Raw genomic sequence first — 12,670 nt, 5'->3', positions numbered from 1 at the left:
AATACAGATTTTATGAACCAGGCCCCAGGAGGTATTGGTACCACTAGGTATGAAGTCATAGGCTAGAGAAGTGGTTTTCACCCTGGATTTACAGACAATGCCTGAAAAATCTGAAGAGGTATTTCTGGGAATTTTAAAATTATATGAGAATATTTTAATTTGCTTTGATTCATAGAGTTTCTGAATCAGAGCACTTGTTCTCAAACTGGGGTTGATCTGAGAGTGTGAGCATGTATTCTTTACTCTTGGGGTTTTGTGATTTTTTTTTTTTTTTTTTTTTTTCCTGAGACAGAGTCTTACTCTGTTGCCCAGGCTGGAGTGCAGTGGCGCGATCTCGGCTCACTGCAGCCTCCGTGTCCCAGGTTCAAACAATTCTCGTGCCTCAGCCTTCCGAGTAGCTGGGATTACAGGTGTGTGCCACTACACCCGGCTAATTTTTGTATTTTTAGTAGAGACAGGGTTTCACCATGTTGGCCAGGCTGGACTTGAACTCCTGACCTCAGGTAATCAGCCCGCCTCGGCCTCCCAAAGTGCTAGTATTATAGGCATGAGCCACTGTGCCCGGCTGTGGCTTTTTTCTTTAAAATAAAATTACACGTTATTAAAGTTTGAATTATTTTAGTTGAGAAATATATCCCTCTTTTATGCTATTTAATAACCTTATTAATCCCCTATCTTTTTTGACAAAGGCCTGACTACAACTACATAAATGTAGTAAATGCATGAAACGTGATTTCCCCTGAATGCTACCCCTGAACACTTCAACAGTTTCTACCTTTTACTACTTCCCCCCCAAATTTTTTTTTAATAAGAAATAATCATGCCAGTAGGATGCAAGTAGGAGACTAGACTATGGCTGGAGACTGGACTTCTGACCTTTAAGCCTCAGATCACAAAAAAGCAGCCTCAGCGTTTTCTTCTAGAAACGCCTTTTCCCTGCAAGGACTAATTGTGTTGTGTTCTGAGTTATATACAGCTGTATTTGAGGTGCTTGAGAACAAACATAGTCCTTTCTACCTTTTGGAGGAATAATTTATTGAAATGCCACCTCAAGCTATCTGTAGTGATTAATTTCCTTTAAAGACATAATCAGACCTATGCTCTCTGTCCTCCTAACTTTTAGGATTCCTAGAGAAGACCTATTAGTGTAGCACCCAGAGGTATTCATATTTTCATCTTCTATCTTGATTGTGTTGATGCTGATGATGTTAATATCACCTGTCTTAATTTAATCCAGGCCCAAATGTCCACTCCCCTCAGCCTCATAGCGGACATTGTAATTGAATACAGTGTTCCCTCTTGAGCCCCAAAGGAGCCATAATCCAGTCTCCTATTTGCAGTCAACAGGAGTGGTGTGCTGCTGGCATGATAATCCCTTTCCCTGGAAAGGGCTCATTCATCACAATAATTTGTAGTAGTCCTTTGTGGATTATCCAATAATCGATGCAGTTAAAATATGAGATTGAAGTGTTGGAAAAAATAATATTCTAATCTTGACATAGTTCTTTAATGAGGCTAATTAGTAACATAAATTCTTCATACAGTTTCAAACCCTTTATAGAGATAATTTTCATGTTCTGAATACTTTTTTTTTTAACATTTTAAAATATGGGATATTGTTCTTCAAATACTCTGGAGCTCCTCTGACAATGGCCATTCAGAGGTAAACCGCTGACTCAAAATAGGTCCAAAATCAGTGCAAGTGTCTCCAAGACAAGCAGATCTAGGTCTTTATGTAGTCAACATGTTTGCCTGGATGACTTTTTTTTTCCCATGCATTTTGGAGGTTAAATTTCTTTCCAGTTTTTGCAGTTGGAAAATCTTGTCGCTACTATTTAATTAAGAGAGATTTACCCGTTTGGATTATTTAGAACTTTTCTTATTTTTAGGTCTCAAATTTTACCTTTCAATATTCTAAGATTCTGGACTCTTTATGAGCACCAAAACGAAAAGATCTAGTGAGAAAAAAACAGTTCTTCCATGTATAGTACTGAAACTGTATCCCCCCCCACCAGCTCCCACAAACTCAAATTCTTGTTTTAAATTGCAGTAAAATATACATATTATTCAGATTGTTGAGCAACCATTATTCCATCAACTTCCAGAACTTTTGCATCTTCTCCAACTGAAATGCTCATTCCACACTAACTCCCCCTTCACTAAACTCTTAATAAATAGCAAGAAGACCTTTCTGTTTCAGCAGAAAACCGTGAGCTCATTTCAGTGAATTATGGGGTTGTAGGCCACTAGAACAAGTGAGAGGAAAAGAGCCACTAACCTGCTTTGTGTGCCAAATCTTTGAGCACCTACTATTTGGATTATATTAAAACCTGCTGAGATTTTGTTTTGTTAAAACTTGGAAACATCTGCTCTGAGCCCAGGTCCTTGCTCAGTTGAGCATGTCATTGTTTTTGAAGCTCTGACTCAGCAGCACTCTAGCTAGCTCTGGGAAGAGGGACTCAGCTGTGTGTGACAAACCACACACACAGAGTAGCCTCTCTGTGTCTCTTGGTGGCCAAGAACACCCTGGGGATTTCCAAATGCTTGTTGCTTTTCCTGCAGCTGCAAAGGTGTAGTTAAGAAGGGACACTTGGGTATAAGGAACAACATGCCCTGCCTGAAAGCTGTCTCTTGAATGAAAATAGTTGGACCAAAGGTTAGAGAAATCATGATACAGAGAACATGAGCCAGGAGGTAGCTAAAATGACATGACTGAAACATTCGAGAGTCTAAAGTCCCATTGCTTGTACTTGGCCAACGTCCTTCCCGTTATGCCAACAGGACATTTGAACAAGAAAGATTGACTGACCAACTCAAATACACAGTCCCTCTGATAGTTAACATTTCTGGGTCACTCTATAGCTTCTGGAAAGCCTGAAATTACCATGACTTGGCATGACTCTGGCTCACAACAAATTAAATGTGACATTATGTGGTTTCCCCAGAGGAAAAATAATTTGTACCTGCCAGAGTGGCCTGACTGATGCATCTCAGCTGCCATATCCAAGACCGTGAGAGGACTTGGTTAGCTCTTCTGAAGCCCCACCAGTTTCCCCCTGCCTGAGGGAAACTACCACTCTTTGGGTCAGCAGTCTGGGGGATAGTAACCCTGATAGGGCGTTGAATGGTGCTACTGATCAGCTCCAGAGCCATTGCTGGGAGATGATCAATTTCATTCCCGCACCCACCATCCTGCATATGTGTTCTGGAAAAAACTCCTAAGCAAATTTAAATTAATTTTGTTCTTGAGATTTTGGGACATGTTTTCCCCTCCTCCTACCCTCCACTCCACTCCCCTCCCTAAAGTAACTAGAAACACCCAGTGTGTCTCAGATAAACCTGAGATATACCCTCACCTCCATACAGGAGAAACACAAAGCCATTCTTAACTCCAGAATTGTACCTTCCACTTTCCATCCCACACTAGCCCATTCTAATATGGTTTTTCTTAATCATTCTTTAGACAATAAAATTTTAATATAAAAGTGATGATAGGGTTAAACTAAAGAGTTAGGATGAAATGCATATTACTTTGACAAATTTATTATAATGTGTTTGGAATTGTATAGGGGTTTATATTTTAGTTAATGCTAAGAGACTCATAAAAGCATCTATTCAATTATGAATGACTAAACTTGTTTTAAACATACAGTTTCTTGGACATCTACCTTCTTTACACTATGAACCAAGGTAGCTGGAATTGATTGTGTCTGCGTTATTGTCCACAGAGGGATTGGAGGAACAGAGTAGTACTTATACAGAAATGGTGGATCTCTGACAGATACAAAAATAGCACAGTTTAAAACTGAAAAGTAGATCCCAGGTCTCCTGACATCAGTTTTGTCCCTTAAGTATATGTATGAGGGTTACCATCATCATCCATCATTATCAGTCTGCCTGACACTTATAGACACCATAAAAATCTGGCATCGTGCAACAGAGAAGATGACTTCAACAAAAATTTGATAGTAGGTTCAGAAATATAACAACTGACAACTTTCCTGTTTATTTAATTAATTAATTTATTTTTTGGATGGAGTCTTGCCCTGTCGCCCAGGCCTAGAGTGCAATGGCATGATCTTGGCTCACTGCAACCTCCGCCTCCCCAGGTTCAAGTGATTCTCCTGCCTCAGCCTCCTGAGTAGCTGGGATTACAGGTGCCTGCCACAATGCCCAGCTAATTTTTTTTTTTTTGAGATGGAGTCTCACTTTGTCACCCAGGCTGGAGTATAGTGGCACAATCTCAGCTCACTGCAAACTCCGCCTCCCGGGTTCATGCCATTCTCCTGCCTCAGCCTCCAGAGTAGCTGGGACCACAGGCACCCACCACCATACCTGGATTTTTTTTAATTTTATAGTAGAGATGGGGTTTCACCGTGTTAGCCAGGATGGTCTTGATCTCCTGACCTCGTGATCTGCCCACCTCGGGCTCCCAAAGTGCTGGAATTACAGGTGTGAGCCACCGTGCCAGCCTAATTTTTGTATTTTTAATAGAGATGGGGTTTCACCATGTTGGCCAGGCTGGTCTCGAACTCCTGACCTCAGGTGATCCCCCCGCCTTGGCCTCCCAAAGTGCTGGGATGACAGGTGTGAGTCACCACACCCGGCCAACTTTCTTTTTCTATTGTAAACAAATATGAAATAATAGTGTTTAACAGTTTAGTAGGAAAATAAACCAATAGCTCTCCTAATGAATGGAATGGGGCACCACCTGTATCTTTCCAGCCACAGCCATTAGAACCTTAGAAGTCTTTCCCCATAGTCCAGCATTCTTTGACCTTGCCGAGTGCAAGCGTTTTAGGCCATCTGTGAAGTACATGAAGGATAAGGTAGGAATAAGTACTAGGCTTTTTTTGTTTTTGTTTTTTTGTTTTGCGCTTAATTAAATTTCAGAAGAAGAAGAAGAACCAGGGCCGGGTTCTCAGGGCGGTGGCTCACGCCTATAGTCCCAGCACTTTAGGAGGCCGAGGCCGGCGGATAGCTTGAGCTCAGGAGTTCAAGACCTCATCTCTACTAAAAAAGTTTTTTTAAATTAGCTGGGCATGGTGGCACATGCCTGCAGTCCCAGCTATTCCTTAGGCTGCAGTGGGAGGATCACTTGAGCCCAGGAGATCAAGTTTTCAGTGAGCTGTGATGGCACGTAGGTGACAGGGCAAGACCCTGTCTCAAAAACAAATAAAAAATTAAAAGAACCTTCTAGCTTTTGTTTTTTACACAAAAAGAAGCCAGGTTTGAGTTCACCAAAGGTCATGAAGGATGTCGATTTTTCCCATGTCTCATAACCATAGAGATAGGAAGGAGAAAGACGCATTCACCTGCATTAGCCTGTTTCTGTCACACATCCTAGCGTAACTTCCCTTATTTTCTTACTCGCTAATGTAATTGGGTGTATTTTTCACTGGGCTTGCTCTTCATCCAATTTTACATAAATGTTCTACAGTCTATTTTCAGAGCCCTGAGACTTTTCAGTGAAGCATTGCAGATACATAGCATCTACCCACCTCAGCATAATTCTAGCTTTCATAATATGAATTCCCTGCCTCAGAAGCTATGGTCTTTTCCTTCAAAGGGATATTGTTAGACAAAATTTTGGTAGATCCTGGAAATCTTTTCAGTTAATTCTATAAAATGAAAACTGTTATTTTCAATTGCTCCTCACTTGATTCACTGGTATAAAATATTCCTATTACCCTTGTCAGCAAATGTGTATAGAAGAGGATTTTTGTCTCCCTTTTTCTGTCTTTTATTTAGGTTTTACTTTTCTCACTGCCATTTGGCAAGGCTGTGTAATTTAGGGAGCTCACAAAGATATGTGTTTGAGGGGTACCTTTTATCATGTACCAAAGAAAAATTATGGTTTTACTACTCTAGAGAAGCCTTAGAACATTTTGCTGGGCACTTGACTTCCAGTCTGTTTCCTTTGATTGATAAATGATCTAAGACAAGTCACCAGTCCCCTCCAGGTGGTATTTCCTAAAATGTATAGTTGAGTTGGGAGTTGGCAACATAGTTGTTAATGTCCCTTCCAGATCAATGATGGATAAGATTTTGTGTGAAATACCTTGAAAGAAACATTTGCTGCTTGCCTCCTGTGTGTGAAGAGGGCCATGCTGATTATCCTACTTAATCCTCAGGCGATTCCATGCTACTCTTTTAAATTATCACCATTTACATAGATGAGGAAACTAGAAATAGTGAGGATAACTAACCTGTCCAGGGTCACAGAGCTAGTAAGTACCAGTTCAGGGTTCTAATCCAGTCCATGTAACTCTCCAGTCCTAGCTCAGGATGTCTACCCTCTTACAAAACTGTAAGTCATCGTTATTGGTGGTCAAGGATCTCACGTACCTTCTTCCTCTTTGTCTTCCAGGAGATACAATATTCATTATTCTGAGGAAGCAGAAGCTGATCTTCCTGCACTGGTATCACCACATCACTGTGCTCCTGTACTCTTGGTACTCCTACAAAGACATGGTTGCCGGGGGAGGTTGGTTCATGACTATGAACTATGGCGTGCACGCCGTAATGTACTCTTACTATGCCTTGCGGGCGGCAGGTTTCCGAGTCTCCCGGAAGTTTGCCATGTTCATCACCTTGTCCCAGATCACTCAGATGCTGATGGGCTGTGTGGTTAACTACCTGGTCTTCTGCTGGATGCAGCATGACCAGTGTCACTCTCACTTTCAGAACATCTTCTGGTCCTCACTCATGTACCTCAGCTACCTTGTGCTCTTCTGCCATTTCTTCTTTGAGGCCTACATCGGCAAAATGAGGAAAACAACGAAAGCTGAATAGTGTTGGAACTGAGGAGGAAGCCATAGCTCAGGGTCATCAAGAAAAATAATAGACAAAAGAAAATGGCACAAGGAATCACACGTGGTGCAGCTAAAACAAAACAAAACATGAGCAAACACAAAACCCAAGGCAGCTTAGGGATAATTAGGTTGATTTAACCCAGTAAGTTTATGATCCTTTTAGGGTGAGGACTCACTGAGTGCACCTCCATCTCCAAGCACTGCTGCTGGAAGACCCCATTCCCTCTTTATCTGTCAACTCTAGGACAAGGGAGAACAAAAGCAAGCCAGAAGCAGAGGAGACTAATCAAAGGCAAACAAAGGCTATTAACACATAGGAAAAAAATGTATTTACTAAGTGTCACATTTCTCTAAGATGAAAGATTTTTACTCTAGAAACTGTGCGAGCACAACACACACAATCCTTTCTAACTTTATGGACACTAAACTGGAGCCAATAGAAAAGACAAAAATGAAAGAGACACAGGGTGTATATCTAGAACAATAATGCTTTTGCAGAAACTAAAGCCTTTTTAAGAAATGCCAGCTGCTGTAGACCCCATGAGAAAAGATGTCTTAATCATCCTTATGAAAACAGATGTAAACAACTATATTTCAACTAACTTCATCTTCACTGCATAGCCTCAGGCTAGTGAGTTTGCCAAAACCAAAGGGGGTGAATACTTCCCCAAGATTCTTCCTGGGAGGATGGAAACAGTGCAGCCCAGGTCCCATGGGGGCAGGTCCATCTCAGAGCATTTCTGATAGTTGAACTGTAATTTCTACTCTTAAGTGAGATATGAAGCATTATCCTTTTGTTCAGTTGCCCCGGGCTTTTGAACAGAAGAGTAAATGCAGAATTGAAAAAGATAAACACAACCAAACAATGTGAAAACGGGTTCTGTAGTATTTGTAAAAAGGCCCGGCCCAGGACCACTGTGAGCTGGAAAACGGAGAAAGGCAGTGGGAAAAGAGGTGAGCCGAAGATCAATTCGACAGACAGACGGTGTGTATGCCCCTCCCTGTTTGACTTCACACACACTCATAACTTTCCAAATGAAGCCCCATAGTATAGCGCATATTTTCGATATTTTTGTGAATTCCAAAAGGAAATCACAGGGCTGTTCCTGATATTGGGGGAACACTGTGTTTCTGCATCATCGGCATTTGCTCCCCAAGCAATGTAGAGGTGTTTAAAGTGCCCTCTGCTGGCTGCGTGGCAATACTACAACAAACTTCAAGGCAAGTTTGGCTGAAAACAGTTGACAACAAAGGGCCCCCTATACACTTATCCCTCAAATTTTAAGTGATATGAAATACTTGTCATGTCTTTGGCCAAATCAGAAGATATTCATCCTGCTTCAAGTCAGCTTCGGAAATGTTTTAAAAGGGACTTTAGCTCTGGAACTCAAAATCAATTTATTAAGAGCCATATTCTTTCAAAAAAAAAGCTGGATAATATTATCTGTAATATTTCAGTCCTTTACAAGCCAAATACATGTGTCAATGTTCCTAGTATTTCAAAGAAGCAATTATGTAAAGTTGTTCAATGTGACATAATAGTATTATAATTGGTTAAGTAGCTTAATGATTAGGCAAACTAGATGAAAAGATTAGGGGCTTCCACACTGCATAGATTACACGCACATAGCCACGCATACACACACAGACACACAGATGTGGGGTACACTGAACTTCAAAGCCCAAATGAATAGAAACACATTTTCTGGCTAGCAGAAAAAAAAAAAACAAAACTGTTGTTTCTCTTTCTTGCTTTGAGAGTGTACAGTAAAAGGGATTTTTTCGAATTATTTTTATATTATTTTAGCTTTAATTGTGCTGTCGTTCATGAAACAGAGCTGCTCTGCTTTTCTGTCAGAGATGGCAAGGGCTTTTTCAGCATCTCGTTTATGTGTGGAATTTAAAAAGAATAAAGTTTTATTCCATTCTGTGTGAATGGTTTGAGCAGTGAACAAGGAATCCATGCAAACCAAGTCATGACTGGAAGAAATGGGGAGTGGGGGACAGTGCAGGGGAGGAAAGCTGTTACATCTATGTTAAATGATTGTGAGCAGTCTATAATGTCTTGATGTTGGTTCATAGGTGAGACACAACTGATGGAGGAATGTATTATAAATTATGCAAAATCTGACATGAGCTGAAAAGACAGGTCCTTTTATAAGAGCTAATAGATGCTTAGGATGCAAATGTTATTTTGAGCTTCGCAAATACATGATACCGTGCAATAAGCCTTTTTTCCTTATAACAGAAAATGAGAATAATTAAAATGAGGAGAAGGCCACATAACAATTGACTTGAATTTAATTGAAGGACCCATTGGAGGCTTATCTGGTTGATTTAATTATTTAATTGAGTGATTTATTGCAGATCTCTTAATGCAGATAAGAGACGGAAGTGAGCATAAACCTTAAAAAGACTCTAAATGATGCTTCCAAAGCACTTTCATTTTGGTATTAGGTTCATGTTTGTTTGTCTTTACTTGTAAAATAATTTGGAATTTTTGTTTACAGGGTGAATGTCTTAATAGTTTTAAAATTAGCTAAATATATCTAAAGGCATTTCCAATGTTTATCATGGGAGGAAAAAAGCCACATTTTTTTAAAAAAACAAAACAAAACAAAGCAAAATTTTGGTAGTATAGGTTCAATACACTGTTTTTAACATCTCAGCTTAGCCGCTTTAATCATATCAAGATATGAGGCTGGATCACTGGCCCATGACAAATCTGAAACCTACCAGAGAATTGACTGCTGCATAGATAATCCTGCTGTCAGTTAACATTCCAGAAAAACTTGGGCAGGCAAGTTTTTATAGCTGCCCCACTATGCTGCAATAGAGTATCTTTCTATTGAAGATTTTCCACTGCATCCCAGTCCTACTATGGTGAAAACATTGTTCTTGGACTAAAAAAAAATCCTTTATTTCATACACACATGATTTCATACACTAGGTCTGAGCATCAAGCCAAGTCCATGAGTTTGCAATGAAGTTCTAGTGAGAAATGCTCTATTCATAAAGCAGGGGGTTTATGTGGACCTTCTAGTGTTGCTTATGGGAAAAGAGTAACTACCATATTACATCTAACGCAAGGCCAAAGTACCAAATTAAAACCATGGATTGAGGTGGTTATTCGAAGTCACTTACTCCCATCCTTCTAATTATGCTCCACTACAAAAGTAAGGGGAGAAGAGGGAATACTTTACATGTACATTGCTAGAGAGAAAAGAAAGGCTTGATTATATCCCCTCGCTTCTCCACCTCTCTGCTCACGTAAAGAAACTGATTAGAAAAGAGACTAATATGTCTAGACTGAGTTAGAAACTTCATATGAGTGGGTTTTGTAGAATTGACGGGAAAGACAGTGGGAACCTAGAAGAACAGAAAGAGACCCACAGAATGTCTTTTTTTTTTTTTTTTTTTTTTTTTTTGAGGTGGATTCTTGCTGTTGTTGCCCAGGCTGGGGTGCAGTGACGCGATCTAGACTCACTGCAACCTCCGCCTCCCAGGTTCCAGCAATTCTCCTGCCTCAGCCTCCCAAATAGCTGAGGTTACAGGCACCCGCCACCACACCCAGCTAATTTTTGTATTTTTAGTAGAGACAGGGTTTCACCATGTTGGCCAGGCTGGTCTCGAGCTCCTGACCTCAAGGGATCCACCCGCCTTGGTCTCCCAAAGTGCTGGGATTATAGGCGTGAGCCACCGTGCCTGGCCCAGAATGTTTTTTTTAATCAGATGTAGCATCTTCATAAGGTAAAGCCTGTCACATCAGAGTAACAAAGTTCCTGGAGTACAGTGATGCTAGAGTAGAATGTTCCAGAAGTCTGGCCATAGTCCCAGCTTCTGAATTACCTGGGAGAGACAAGATGCTCAGGTTACTATTTTTTCTTTATTCTGATAGTACAGCCTCTACTCAGAGACCATGGTGTGTGTCACACAACCGAGGCAGCTATGGCATATTCTGAGGGCTTTTTTTTTTTTTTTTTTTGGTTTCCTTAATGATTCTTTAACAGAGTAACTGGATTGGCCAAGGTCTGATTCAAGAGGCTGTGAGGAGAGTAGAGAACCAATAGACTTTGCCTCTCAGAGTTCAGAGCTTTAAGTTGTATAAGCATGGTCCATGTCCACCTCTTGTAGACACTTATTGCTTAAAAGTTTCCATCATGAAAAATAATATCATGTCAAAATTTTATAAGCACCCAGAACGTCCCAGTAGTCAAATGTAGTGTCTTTCTCCAGTCTCTGTTTTCGATAATAAATACCATGCTCTCAATTTAGGATGATCGTAAAGCCTATGTTCATGCTGTGAGTCATTGTCTCCCACAGCTTTTGAAACATCGTTCTTTGTCTTTTCTATACAACACCTGATTCTTTGTGCCTCAGACTCATTGCTATCAGGAAGAGACTTTGCCAAGATCCACCACCACTTTTGGCCAGTAGTGTATACACATTAAAGTGAGAGCTGATGAAATCATGATGCTCTATTTTGTTCCGACAATCAGTGTGAAGGGGTAGGTCCTAGTTTGCCAATGAGAAACAGCCTCTGTATGCTGGTATCCAAGACTTACACAAAACAAGTGTCAGTGCAGTCACAGCATTTTCTTGAATGCTGTTGTGACAGACTCCAGTTATAAACATCTGCGAGCCATATGGCACAACTCACAGCTAAAGAGGCCGGTACAGTGCACATGCACAGAGCACTGAAGAACATACACAAACCTGTTGAACCATCAAGTTACTTTCCTCATCCTCAGAGACTTTGACAATTCAGAGCTCACAGATGGCAGGGGGAATTCTCAGGCTTCCCTTCCTCCTGATTGACACTTTTTAAAGGAAGTGATGTGGAAGTTGTTCTAGAAGTTAGATGGACAGTGGGAGCACATTCGTGAGTGGGGCTTGGGAGATCTCAAAAGTGGCACTTTGATTTTAGGCTGGGCAGGCAGAAGTCTCACAGTAAAATATATTTCACTAGACATCCAAACCAACACTGCATTGTAGTAACCTCTTCTGAAGTAACTGGTTAAATTAACAACTGGTCCCATAAGTCAGGGTCAAGCCACATTTATAACCCATTCGAGCCAGCCGTGAAGGGTTCTGACTCGACATTGGTATTTAAATGCTGTTACTTTCCCAATGCTTAGTAGCACTTGAGACTTTATTTCCATCGACAAAAACCAAGAAGGCCACAGAAGTAGCCTAACAGTCCTCCCTGGTCATACTCGTTTCAAACAGGTCTGCCTGTCTAGACATATTCAGGCAGGAGGTTGTTTGCTGCTATCTTGAAAACCACTGGAAGATTCAGCCTCTTGGGGACCTCAGAGCCCATGTTCATATGGAAGCCCACCCATATAAGCCTCACAGAGCAAATCACAGCAATGTTGAAGTTGTTATTTTCAAGTGCTTATTTCACGACATTAAAAAAAAATATTTTTTCCTGGTGTATTAAAATTAAAAATAAAATCATAACTTTTGATTTAAAATCAAACTGTGTTTCTGTTTTCTCTTACTCTGGGCAATTTAAATGGGACATCTAGGATACCGAGGGTTCCTCAAATACTCAGAAATGCCATTTCCACACTTGACACCCATAGGCTTGGGGCACAGAGATGAGTCACTAAAACTCCTCGCTTTCTAGTAGAGCCCAAAGATGCTGTAGCCCTCAACTACTACTGACTAAATGTCCATAAGATGTCCAGCCCTTCAGTAATGCCTTTCATTGATAGATTGATAGAGCATTTTACAATTCATATGCTTTCTACCTCTGTTGGTTCACCAGAGCAATTTTTTTTTTTGAGGGGGGGATAGAGTCTTGCTCTGTCCCCCAGGCTGGAGTGCAGCAGCAAGATCTTGGCTTACTG

General features: G+C 40.7%; 1 protein-coding gene across 2 annotated transcripts in view; it reads left to right on the top strand.

Annotated features, from left to right (window-relative positions):
- The window catches only part of ELOVL6 (ELOVL fatty acid elongase 6), a 151,045-nt gene extending 142,294 nt beyond the window's left edge, over window positions 1-8,751 (top strand). For both annotated transcript variants that reach the window (XM_019025953.4, XM_019025952.4), the window contains exon 5: window positions 6,371-8,751. In XM_019025953.4, the coding sequence (XP_018881498.1) occupies window positions 6,371-6,795 (425 nt within the window). In that variant the 3' untranslated portion in view covers window positions 6,796-8,751. The remainder of the gene's footprint in view (window positions 1-6,370) is intronic.
- The last annotated feature ends 3,919 nt before the right edge of the window (window positions 8,752-12,670 follow it).

The sequence above is a fragment of the Gorilla gorilla genome, chromosome 3, assembly GCF_029281585.2.
Source record: "Gorilla gorilla gorilla isolate KB3781 chromosome 3, NHGRI_mGorGor1-v2.1_pri, whole genome shotgun sequence".
NCBI lineage: Eukaryota > Metazoa > Chordata > Mammalia > Primates > Hominidae > Gorilla > Gorilla gorilla.
The sequence above is the reverse complement of the archived record's forward strand: the minus strand, read 5'-3'. Positions and strand labels throughout refer to the sequence as shown.